This window comes from Nannospalax galili, unplaced genomic scaffold, assembly GCF_000622305.1.
Source record: "Nannospalax galili isolate Female #2095 unplaced genomic scaffold, S.galili_v1.0 scaffold188, whole genome shotgun sequence".
NCBI classification, from domain to species: domain Eukaryota; kingdom Metazoa; phylum Chordata; class Mammalia; order Rodentia; family Spalacidae; genus Nannospalax; species Nannospalax galili.
Window position 1 is genome coordinate 4,511,870 of NW_008360325.1, and position 13,004 is coordinate 4,524,873.

Consider the following 13,004-nt stretch of genomic DNA (forward strand, 5'->3'; position numbering starts at 1 on the left):
TGTAGCCCCAGCTGTCCTGGAACTCACTATGTAGACCAGGCTGGCCTTGAACTCACAGAGATCTGCCTGCCTCTGCCTCCCGAGTGCTGGGATTAAAGGTGTGCACCACCACGCCCGGCCTGCTACTGCTTTTAAAATGACCAAAGGCAAAGGAGAAAGCAAACTCTGAGGAGCTTAGGTAGAGACAAGGATGTGTCCACCACACAGTTTGTGTGAGCAGACCAATCTCAGGGATGGGAGCATGCTGCCCGGAAATGAAGAGAATGGACACGGCTCCTCTAAGGAGACTGTGTCCACTGGGACCCACAGACTTTCCCGGCCTCAGGAAGTCCTGAGCTCAGCCTATTGATGAATCATTTTTTGGGAGATTGCTGTGATGATTTCTACATAAGTTAAGTCACATCAAAAATGATAAATTAATCAACACTATTTTCAAATAAGTAAAGTACTGCCATGGGAAGGGATTGCTGAATCAATTGAAAAACTGGTTCCCACAGGTCAAATTCTTCAACTGGTTCTTCAACTGAAAAATTTGTTTCTCTAAGTCAAAATATTCAACTGCTATCAACTCCTACGCATAAATTTAAAAAAGAAATAGTGGTTTTATTTTTGAGAAACTTTTCATTATGCCCCTCCCAATGGATTGAGGTTTACTTCAAGATACATGGCAGTGTATTGATGCAACACCAAACCTAACAGCTACTGACCTCCCGTCCCTGGTCCTCCCCTCCCCTCCTCTCCTCTCCTTTCCTTTTTTCCTCTTCCTCCTTCCCTTCCCCCTTTCTTTCTTTCCTAAGATAGGGTCTTACTACGTAGCCCAGGCCGGCCTTGAACTTAAAATCCTCTTGCCTCAATCTTAAATGCTGGCTACAGGCATGCGTCACCACAGTCAGCTGCCAGCGACTTCTTGAAGCTTGGTGCTATTCCTGGCCCCTGACTGGTCCCCTGTGGCACCAGCACAAAGAGGATGACTCATAGATATGCCCACCACAGCTGCCCATCTGCATGAGTCTTTCAAACTTTTTTTTTCCATAAAATCCAGCGTTCCCTACATTCAACCATTCTGACAACGTGGCTTTTCTTATCATCTGCAGAGTCACAGAGAAAGCAACTCCGGTTATTACTATGTGCACACTGTGGTTAGACTGATTCTGTTGCGAAGTCTGCACTCTACTATTCTTGCTTTAGACAAGAAGTTGTTTTGTTGTGGTGCTAGGGGTGGAGCCAAAGGCCTGGTACATCACAGAGCCCCACCCCAGCAGCTATTCCTTACTTGGAACAAATGTTCACATTTGTTTGACATTTCCAAGGCACAAGACCATGAAAGGGGTGCATCAAGACATGCTGTACTCACATGTGGCTTTCTGTGGTTCCATCAACTTGGAAACAATGCTTCTCATTCCCATTGACTTCCTGCGGCAGGACAACTTCCTGTTGACTAATGTTTCCTGAAGTGCACCTATCAGAACAATTTCCTGCTAATATGACACTTTCACTCTTGGTTTTAGTGTTTATCTAGGGATGAACTCTTCAACTGAATACATGTGAGAGCATCATTGGTTTGATCTGGATTACCACCTATGGGCTCACAGGTGATGTTGTAGTCTGTAAGCTTGAATCCATTCTCAGGAACAGGGCCAGCCAAGACACAGAAGACACCTGCACTAACTTTGAGCTGAGCCACCTGCCTTCTGAGGCTACCTGCTTCTCTGCTGTTAGCAGCCACAGAGCACAAAGGTGTATACCTGAAGGCCCCAACACTGAGTCTTAAAGTGTCTTCTTTTTTCAAAGACTGATTCATTGATATCCACGTGAATGAATGTGTCTGTGTGTCACACACATAGGCACATGCACTGAGGTCAGAAGATCGTACCTTCCTCTATCTCTCTCCATATATTCCTTTGAGGCAGGGTCTCTCCTGAACCCAGGGTCTGTGCTTTCTTGACTAGGCTGGATGCCAACAAGCCCCAGAAGTCCTCCTGTCTCTGCCTCACTCCGAGCTGGGGTTACAGTGTGCATGGGATGCCTGGCTTGTTACATGGGTGCTGAGACCTGAATTCAGAGCCTCTTGATTGTGCAGAAAGCACTATCAGCTTCTAAGCCATCTCTCCAGCCCCAGCCCTAAGTTTCCAACAGGTAGCGTGGGTATGAAATTACTTAATATTTACAGCACTAGACTGTCATGTGTCCAATCTACTTTAAAGACCCCAAATTGTTAGGTGATGGTAATAACACAGGTTGAGCATCCCTGATCTTAAACCCAAGATGCCCTAAAATCTGAAACTCTGAGAATTAATAAGACACTGTGGGAAATTCCACACCTGAATTTACATGACAGTTTGCAGTAAAAAATGCCTAATTTGGGCCATGTGGTAGTTCTATTTTTAATTTTTTGTGGAACCTCCAAACTGATTTCCATAATGGCTGCACTAATTTGCACTCCACCAGCAGTGAATAAGGATTCCTCTTTCTCCACATCCTCTTTAACATCAGATTTCTTGATGACAGCCATTCTGATTAGGGTGAAGTGATATCTCAAAGTAGCTTTAATTTGTATTTCCCTGAAATAAATAATTTCACTCCTGGGCAAATACCCAGAGAATGCTGTACTTTACCATAGAGATATCTGTATCCCATGTTTTTGCTACTCTATTTACTACAGCAAGGAGATGGAACTAACCTGGCTGTCCATCGACTGGTGAATGGATAATGAAAATCTGGTACACATATAAAATAGAATATTACTTAGCTGTAAACAAAAATGAAATCAGAAAATTTGCTGGAAATGGAAATGCATACTATTAAATGAGGTCACCCGATCACAGAAGAAAAAAAACAAGTAATAAAAGTATACTCATAAGGACTTCCTGTAAGTCCTTTGAATGCTCTCTCAAGATATAACACGTTTTCAATGCAAAGTACATCCTTAATTGGGCAGTGTTCAATGTGAATCCAAAGGGACCATTACACTAAAAGGAAATTTGAATTTTAAGTTATGTTTTTAATTATTTGAATATTTCTGTACGATGTAGTTTTTTGTAAGTACCACTAACAAGTATATTTTATTCTTTAAAAAATGCAAATTTTTGACAAAAGCTCTATCAAAGGTTAAGCTACAGTTTGGACCTGCAGTCCCCCAAAGGCCCATGTGTCCCCAGAGGGTGCTATTGGGAGGTGCTAGGAACTGTAAGGTGGGGCCTAGAAGGCAGAGGTGAGCTGGCTGTCAGAGGCACACCCTCCAGAGGGCCCCAGGCCCTTCCTTTTCCTTTTTCTCACTCCTCGGTCAGGAAGTCAAGGGTCTGCCACATGCTAATGCCATGATGTACTGCCTCACCCCAGACCCACGCTCCAAAACAGAGCTTCTCTCCTTGTGGGTTGGTTACCTCTGATATTATAACAGTGGTGGAAAACAGACTAACACAACCGCCTTCCGGCCGTGCTTATAAGGTACATAGGAAACGTAAATGGATTTTGTATTGGTTTAGACTTGGGTCTTCTCTCCCACATGTCTCATTATACATATACAAATACTCCCAAATCTGGAATTTTAAACATTTCTGAGTCCCAGTGTCTTGGATATAGCATACTGAGCATGTAGTGATGCAACCTTTTAAAAACAAAGGTTTGTGTGACTAACCTTGCATCTAGATTCCCCCACCAAACCACGACGGCAGAGTACCAGCTGGGCAGACAGAGGTGCCTGCAAATTGAGGTGTAGGACTGCACTGTGAAATTCAGGCATGGTGTCCAGAACTTCAGATACAGCGCTCTACCCTCAAATTGGCATAGCACAGGAACCATGGCCGCTTCACTCAGGGTACCACACCCTCATCCATTTTCCTTCCTTCTGCCTCTCAGTGTGACCCTCCAGCTTCGAGATGGACTTTTTCCATTTAGGAAAACAATGTTATAATGAACCATCAGGTAAGGAGAAAAAAGCCATTTTTCTTAGAAGTTTTGTAATGATCAAACACCACTCATAATCAAGGGGAGAAAACTCCTGAAAAAGCCCTTTATGTTATTTTCTCCTACTATTCAAGAGTAAAGAAGTTTTAGAAGCTTCATATAGGGCAAACACTTCAGACATGGCTTTTAGGGTACAGTGATCATCAGATTTATTTCTGGAAAGCTGAGTCGGTCAGGAACACCTGAAATACCTTAATCACTTTGTAACTTCAGAGAAAAAGATTACTTTGAAAGGATTATTCAAAATATAGACTGAGTGGAGCAGGTGCCTCTAACATGTAGCTGGCCTCACCTACCCCAAAGGTCAAAGAACAGATCCCTGTCCAGATCCAGGAACTTGAGAAAAACCAAGAAGATACAATATTACACAGTTTTCTCCTGTCTCCAGTGGAAATTCAAACCATCAAAAAAGGTATGTCTGTACATGTGCATGAGTGTGTGCCAGTGTGCTTGTGCACTGTGTGGATGTCACAGGTCAACCTCAGGGGTCAGTACTCAGGACCTTGTTTTGAGGTAGGGTCTGTCACTGGCCTGGAGCTTGACAAATAGTCTAGTGTCATAATTAGTGTCCATTATCAACTTGAGAAGAGGGAACCTTGACTGAAGAATTTCCTCAGTCAGATTGGCCCATGAGCATGTCTATGGGGCATTTTCTTGATTGCTAATTGATGAAGGAGAGCCCAGCCCACTATGGACTGTGTCACCCCTGCACAGGTGGCCTGGGCTATTTACAAAAGGTAGCCGAGCAAGCCAGGGGAGGAAGCCAGTAAGCAGTGTTCCACCACAGGCTCTGCTTCAGCTCCTGCCTCCAGGTTCCTGCCTTGAGTTCTTCCTTGGCTTCCCTTGAAAGCCAAATAAATCCTTTCCTCCCCAAGTTGGTTTTATCTTCAAGTCAGTGTTTTATCACAGCAACAGAAAGCAAACTAGGCTGGCTGGCCAGTGAATGCCAGGCTTCCCCCCATCTGCCTCTGCCTCACCAACACTGGGATTGTAAGCTCATGCCACCACATCCAGTGGGATCAAATTCAAGTCTTCATGCTTGTATAGCAAGCACTTTACCAACTGAGCTAGAAAGCCATTTTTAAAGGGACATTAGCATGCTGTAATTTCAGGATATTTTCATCAGCAGAATCTCATAGCCAAGATGGGACAGCTGCAGAGAAAATCAACTCTGGCAAGAGATGAGCCACTGCACTCAAACGCACACATCCCAGCACAGACCACTGTGTATTCGTGTGTGGTCGGGGCTCTTATGAGGTATTTTGTTTCTAAAGTTTGAAGACGAGGTCACTATAAAGTTACTTAACACAACTGCTGCTTTTGTTTGCCTCATTCCTGAACACAGAAACCCAGTGGTACAGACCTCTGGAGCAGGCTGCATCCCCGAGGACAGCAGAGGGGTCTTAAAAGAAGCTAAAGGCACATCCTGAGAAAAACCAGGCAAGCAGGCCAGCTAGATACCTCCAGGACTCAGCTCTCTAGAGGAAGCCCACCACCTCTGTGCCCAGCCTGGCCTGGAGGCCTCCCTTGTAACACATGAACAGCTGAGCGTTTGCTGTGCAAGTGTCAGCGTGAGCCAAGGGCACAGGAAGGGATGGGAAGTATCAGAGAACTTTCCAGATGGAACCCCCAGAAAGGGCCGGAAGGAGCTCAGTTCTTTCTGCCAGTTCTCTCTGTCCCACGCAACCTTAACTCTGTTCTTGGTGATCCATTTGGACAATCCCTTGACTCAAGGAGCATTTAACAATCACCTACAAATGTATAGCTCTCTCTGTAGCACGCAGGACAACTCACCAACACCACACCAAAAACACTGTCACACTTTGTGATTATGGTGGCAGGGCTGAGAGTGTTTTGATTCTGGGTGGACAATGGAGTGCACTGCATCTGCGAGAGCAAGGTCTTTCACACGACAGTGGTCATGCCCACCTTTGGTAGGTCCTTTCCTGTTAAGCACAGCCTGTTGCTCCTCAGTGATGTTCAGTCGCCGAACCACGTCGGCCAGCGCTGACTTGAGCAGCTGGATGTCATCTTCCTGCATCTGGACTCGCTGCTCCAGAGAGGCGATGCGGTCTGATACCTCCATGCTGCTGGCAGCAGATGCGCTGTCATCTAGACCAGAGCAGAGAGAAGCACCATGTGAGTTAAACGCTCTCCAGAACGATCGCATCTGGGTGAATGTGACACAGTTCGCCCGCTGAAGACTGCTTGTTGGCAGTGTCACGTGACTCATCTGCCCTGTGGAGGTGCAGCTCTTTGCTCCACTATAGGCCTCTCACTCTCCATGTCTGCACTTTCCATGTCTAAACTGAGGGTTGAACTGACATTCTCTTTTCTACATGCAGATCAACGTATTTTTTTTTCTAGTAATACCAGAGAACCTCAGAGATGTAAGTGATGTTAGAATCTGTCTACTTCAAGTTCCCAACATCGCAGAATTCTACTCCGCCTGGTCTTCTAGCTCATATCCCAAAGCAGGTTATGGGGTCAGAAGACCACAATGCCCGTCAGCGACTGAGCCTGTAGTCACACAGCCTCTTAAGACCGAAGGAGGTCTGCCTAACAGCCATCTTGCACCTAGAAGATTCCCCCACCAAGCTAGAGTGCCAGCTACATAGACAGAGGTATGTGCAGGCCAAGATGCAGGTGCCAGTGCCCACAGGACAGTGCTGTGAGATTCAGACACAGAGCCTCACTCCCAAATCAGCACAGATTGGTAAGCAAATTCGTAAATAACCATGATCATTACAGTCTTTTTAAATCCTGAGTCTTTATCTTAAGTCACAATTCCCAACTCCCCATCACTGCACGGGAGGCACCTCCCCACCTTGTCACTCCCACCTCACTTTAGAACCCTTCATTATGTGCATTCCCACCACACTGGCCTCTCCTCCTTAGGGCTTTTATTTGTTTGTTGGGGGGGTGTCTGAGTATGTGTTCCATGACATAGATATGCAAGTCGGAAAACAACCTGCAGAATTCAGTTCTCTCCATCTTTCATGTGGGTCCCAGGGATTGAGTTCCGGTCCTCAGGCTTGGCAGCAAGTGCCTTTACCCACTGAGCCATCTGGTTGTCCATCCTCAGGGCTTTTGTATCTGCTGCTGCCTTTGCGTGGGAACATTTCTTATTCAGCCTTTTGCAAGGACAAATTCTTACTCCTTAGGTCTCAACTCAAATGTGAGTTCTTTAGAAAACTTACCCCCAAACTTAAAAGTTATTGCTTTTAGCTAGGAGCAGGGCATACACATTTAGGCAGATGGGGAAGAAGGACCAAGAATTTAAGTATAGCCTGGGCTACATAGTGAGACCCTGTCTAAAAATAAAACAAAAAGATGTTTTCTATCTCGTGCCTTATTTATTTCATGGCACACATTATGAACTATGATTGTTTTTCTGGCTTGCTGATTTTCTACCTCTGCCAACTGAGATGTGTGCATCATGGAGACAATTCTACTTCTAGATATGAGAGACTAGGATTCTGCTGGATAGAAAACAATGATTAGAGATGGAATAATACAGAAGATGCCAGAAAGTGAATGGAAGAGTCTCTCACACTGTATGGGGAGCTCACACTCACTGTATTGGGGAGCTCACACTACACTGGGAAGTTCACATCATGTTGGGGAGCTCACACTCACTATGTTGGGGAGCTCACACTGTGTTGGGAAATTCACACCATGTTGGGGAGCTCACACTCACTGTTTAGGGAGTTCACACTCACTGTATTATAGAACTCACACAGTGTTGGGGAGCTCACATTCACTGTGTGGGGAGTTCACACTCACTGTATTGTAGAACTCACACCATGTGGGGGAGCTCACACTTACTGTGTGGGGAGCTCACACTCACTGTGTGGGGAGTTCACACTCACTGTATTGTAGAACTCACACAGTGTTGGGGAGCTCACATTCACTGTGTGGGGAGCTCACACTGTGTGGGGAGTGCACACCATGTTAGAGAACTCACACTCACTGCCTCCAGGAGCTCACCCTTAGGACTCTGGTGATGAGTTAGTACTCACACAGAGAAAGGAAGCCAGGGAAGTGAAGAAGTGAATTTGTCTTCTCATAACTTTTTTGTTTCATTGGGTTTTGGGTTTGGTGTTTTAAGACAAGGTCACTATGTATCTGTAGACCAGGCTGGCATCGAACTCACAGAGATCCACCTGCTCTGTCTCCTGAATGCTGGGACTAGAGGTGTGAGCCTTTTCATAACTTTAAGCCAGGGCACAGTGGTAGCAAGGGCACATGTGGGAACATCTGAAATCTTCTCATACTAAGAAACCTAAAGGGTTAAGCTAAGAAATTGTGACTGTTGGTAAGATTAGGAAAACTCTCGGAAGGAAAAAAGACATGGTTCCCTAAGTACCATAACAAAATGGATTTAAATGCTCCACCTAAAAACACACACAAAATCACAACTGACGGCAGGCTTGCTGAGCTGGAACTACAGCCAAGGGAACATTACACATCAGAGAAAAACACGAGAATAAGTCTCTACAGTCTAACCTCCCTAATGTCAGCATGCATCTCTAAATTCCAAAAACTGCCTCCTAAGCGCTGGAATTAAAGGCATGCACTACCATACCAGGCTCAAGGCCGTCTCAGTCAAATTGCTGAAAAAAAAAAACAAAAAGCAAATATTGGAAGTTGTGTAGCTAAGCTTAAGTCCAGCCTGGGCTATACAGAAAGACTCAGACTTTAAAAAAAAATCTAGAGGACCAAGGAAAATGGACTTGCCCCAAGCCTGAAGATATGAGTTCTTGCCCTGGGACCAACACGGTAGATAGAAGGCATAAGCTGATTCTGCTAGTAGTCTTCTGTGGCATGAATGCAACTCCTGTCCCCCCAAATAAATAAATAAAATATAATAAAAAATAAAGGAACCTAATAGCAATAATCACACCAAATGTTAAATAAATATATAAGCAGTATAGAACGTTAGTATAATTTTTTATGATAGGAAGACCCAACTATATGCTATTTACAAGAGACACACTTTTGGATTTGGGGGTTTTCTTTTTTTGCATTTTATTGTTTACTGGGGGTGCATGGATGCCATGTGTGGAGGTCAGACTTCTCTTCTTCCACCACATGGGTCCTGCTGAGCCACCAGACTTTAAATGCAAAGACAAGGAGAGGATGAAAGTAAATGAATAGGAAAAATAATATCATTTAAATTACTAAAGTAAACTGTGTTTAATTAGAGACGCAGTGTCACTTCACATTGAGAAGAGGCCTCTTATTAGGAAGCTGTAACAGTTTCCATCATCAGGAAGCTCAGTTTCCGTCATGTATGCACCCAGTTCTAGTGGAAGAAGCAAAGCCTTCACAAAGAGCAGTCTCTGAGTTCAAACCCCAGCTCTGCTCCTCACTACCCAAGCAATGGAGTAGAAATGAGTTCATCTTGGGTGCCTCCATTTCTCCACCAGAAAAGCAGGACAGCACCAGGACCCACTGCAGAGGGCGACTATAGTACTAGATGAGTTCTATACATAGCTGATGTTCTATACATAGCTGATGTTCTATACATAGCTGATGCATAAATATATGCTATGATCAGGTTATTGTTATTGTTATTATTAATAATAAAATTATCAAAGTATATTTAGATTGAACATTTCTTTCAAAAGTCCAATGTGGTAATCTGAAACTTTTGGGGGGGTTTTTTGGTCTTTTTGAAGCAGGGTCTTTCTGTAGTCCCAGCTGGTGTGGAACTCGCTAGGTAGACCAGCCTGGCCTTGAGCTTACAGAGATCTGCCTGCCTCTGCCTCCCAAGTGCAGGGATTAAGGTGTGTGCCACCACACCTAGCTCTAAACCTTTTAAGATTTATTTTACTTTTAATTATGTTTCTGCGTGTGGATATGTGCGCACATGTGCGAGCATGCCCACAGAGGCCAGAAGACAGTGATGGATCTCCTGGAGCTGGAGTTACTGGAGGTTGTGAGTCACTAAACATGATGCTGGAAACTGAACTCAGGTCCTCTGGAAGAGCAGTGCCAAGCTCTTAACTCTCGGTCATCTCTCCAACCCGTCTTAGAACATTTCTATGCAAATGATAATTAGCATTTTATTAAGAGTGTGTTTTATAAATTATAAAAATGCTATAATTTGGATATTTTTCTCTCTAAGACCAACATGTTAAGGCTATGATAGTCAGAGTGGTGTTGTTGGGAGATATTGCAGAACCTGGGGGCAGGGAGTCGGGAGGAGGCCCTAGGTCACTGGAGACATGCCTTTGAAAAGGGTTGTGGGGTCTCAATCCCTTCTCCCCCACCCCACCCCATCTCTTTCTCTTTTGCTTTCTAGCCATGAGGTGAGTGGTTTTGTGCCACCACACACTGACACCATGATATACTGCCTCACCACAGGCCTAAGGCAGCAGGGTTAACCAAGCATGGACTGGAAGGTCCAAAACTGTGAGCCAAAATAGACCTTATTTCTTAATAGGTTCATTATCTCAAGCATTCTGGTATAGTGATGGCATAGGAAGGGTTTGCTCAGACCTTCCAGTAGACTTGTAGACAGCAGCTCCTAGAGAGAGCACAGAGATTGATTAACAGGGTCTGACCCAGCTCAGTAGTGAAGCCTGTGTGGTCCAAACTTGCATTTTCAAGTCAACTTTGCATAACAACATACAGAGTAAGACAAGACTGGCCTGCTGCCTATGGTCTATAATTCATGATTCGAAACACCACTGTGTCCTTAGTAGGTGGATGGGTGGGTAGAATAATGGATAGATAAGACTGAAAAAATGGTATAAATCAGACTTTTTAAAATATTTTATTTATTATCTTTATTTTATGTGTATGAGTGTATGAGTGTATTCCCTGCATATATGTAAGTGAATCCATGTTGTGAGACACCCACAGAGGTCAGAAGAGGACATTGGATTCCCCTGGAACTGTAGTTATAGACAGTTGTTAGCTGAAATGTGGGTCCTGGCAATTTAACCCAGGTCCCCTGCAAGAGCAGCCTGTGCTCTTAACCACTGAGCCATCTCTCTAGCCCCATAAATCAGACTTTTTATCACATTACCAAATTTGTACAGAAAAAAAAATCCTAACTTAATATTCTACCAAAAAGTGCCTCAATCCCTGCGTTCAAATAGAAACAGAAACCTCTGATCCACTTAGAGAACCTGTTTCCCAGCTTGGCTGAGGCTCCCAGTGATGTAATCCTTGCACTTGTCAGATCCTGCTGGAGTGTTCAGCTGTGGTGCTTTCCTGATTTCTGTTACTGCAGGTTATGAATCTCAAGAGTGCTGCCAGGAGACGGCTTGGCACAACTGCGAGTCTGCCATCGTCCCCTCTTGTTCCAGTGACGCTTTAGTACAAATGGAGAAACAGATTTGGCAAAGAACAACAAAGCCCAGCACTTACTCTGACCCACACAGACCACTGCCGGCATCTGGACATGTCACAGAATTCCGCAACACAAGAACATCCATTTACTCTGAATTCTGTCCAAGAATACCTTGTTGTACTAGGAGTACAACACAAATAAAACCTTCATGAGTGTCTATTTTAAAGTAAATTAGTTCAGGTAAGTTTAGGAGGTCATTAAAACCCAGTCAGTATGTCCCCATCAAATTCCACAAGTCCTGCAGAAGAGTTCTACAAGGAGAACCCCCTAGAAATAACCCAGGACACAGAATTTAAAAGAACAATCATAAACATGATCAAGAAATTCAACCAATTTAAAGCACACACAAACAAACAAACCAAAGAACTGAAAGAAGATAGGGATAAACTTCTGAATGAATTCACAAAAGAGAAAGAAACACTGAAGAAAACTTAGGCAGAAATGAAGAAGGAAGTAAAAACTCAATAAACCAACTTGAAACAATAGGGGAAAGCCTCACTGCTAGAATGAATGAAATGGAAAACAGAATATCAACACTGGAGGATAAAGTTGAAGAATTGGACCACGCAAGCAAAGATTATGAAAAATTTAAAAATACACAGGAATGGAATATGCAAAAGATATGAGACACCATGAAAAGACCAAATCTACATATCCTAGGCATAGAGGAAGGAGAAGAATTTCAGGCTAATGGTGTTGACCAGATCTTGAACAGGATCATAGAAGAGAATTTCCCAAAAAAGGAAAGACATCCCCATACAAATACAAGAAGCATATAGAACACCAAAAAGACAGGATCAGAAAAGAAACTCCCCACGTCATATCATAGTAAAAACACTATGTACAGAACAAAGAGAGAACACTGAAAGCAGCAAAAGGAAAACAACAAATCACATGTAAAGGAAAACCCATCAGAATTACAGCTGATTTATCAATGCAAACTATGACAGCCAGAAGAGCCTGGACCAAGGTATTTCCTAAATGACAATAGATGCCAACCACGAATACTTTACCCAGCAAAAATGTCTATTATAGTTGAGGGGAAAAGAAAAATCTTCCATGACATGAAAAGCCTGAAAGAATACATGTCCACAAAACCAGCCCTTCAAAGAATACTTGAAGAAATACAGAGAGCAGAGAGAGAAACAACTATACCCTAGGGGCAATGAAAGGAAATAAATAAAGATATAATCTAGGAAACACCAAATTAGACAAAGAACACAAACAGCAATCAAAATGACAGCAACCAATACACATCTTTCAATAATAACCTTAAATATCAATGGACTGAACTCCCCAGTTCAAAGACACAGGCTAAGTGAATGGATTAAGAAACAAAATCCATCTTTTTGCTGTCTGCAAGAAACCCATCTCACCTTCAAGGACAGGCACTACCTTAAGGTGAAAGGATGGAAAAGAATATTCCAAGCAAATGGTACTAAGAAACAAGCAGGGGTTGCAATTCTAATATCTGACAGAATAGACTTCAAAGTAAAACTAATCAGAGGAGATAAGGAGGGTCACATCATTCTGATCAAAGGAACAATTAAACAAGGAGATATTACTATCCTGAACATATATGCACCAAATTCTGGTGCACCCAAATTCATAAAAATAACAATACAGGACTTTAAGACAGAGATTAACCCCAACTCAGTAATAGCAGGGGACT

The 13,004-nt window shown here is 43.5% G+C and overlaps 1 protein-coding gene across 3 annotated transcripts in view; it reads right to left on the reverse strand.

The window, feature by feature from the left end:
• Eml1 (EMAP like 1) overlaps positions 1 to 13,004 on the reverse strand; it is a 188,418-nt gene that overhangs the window by 73,817 nt on the left and 101,597 nt on the right. For all 3 annotated transcript variants that reach the window (XM_017796225.2, XM_017796224.2, XM_008825631.3), the window contains exon 2: positions 5,896 to 6,078. In XM_017796225.2, coding sequence (XP_017651714.1) covers positions 5,896 to 6,078 — 183 coding nt within the window. The remainder of the gene's footprint in view (positions 1 to 5,895; positions 6,079 to 13,004) is intronic.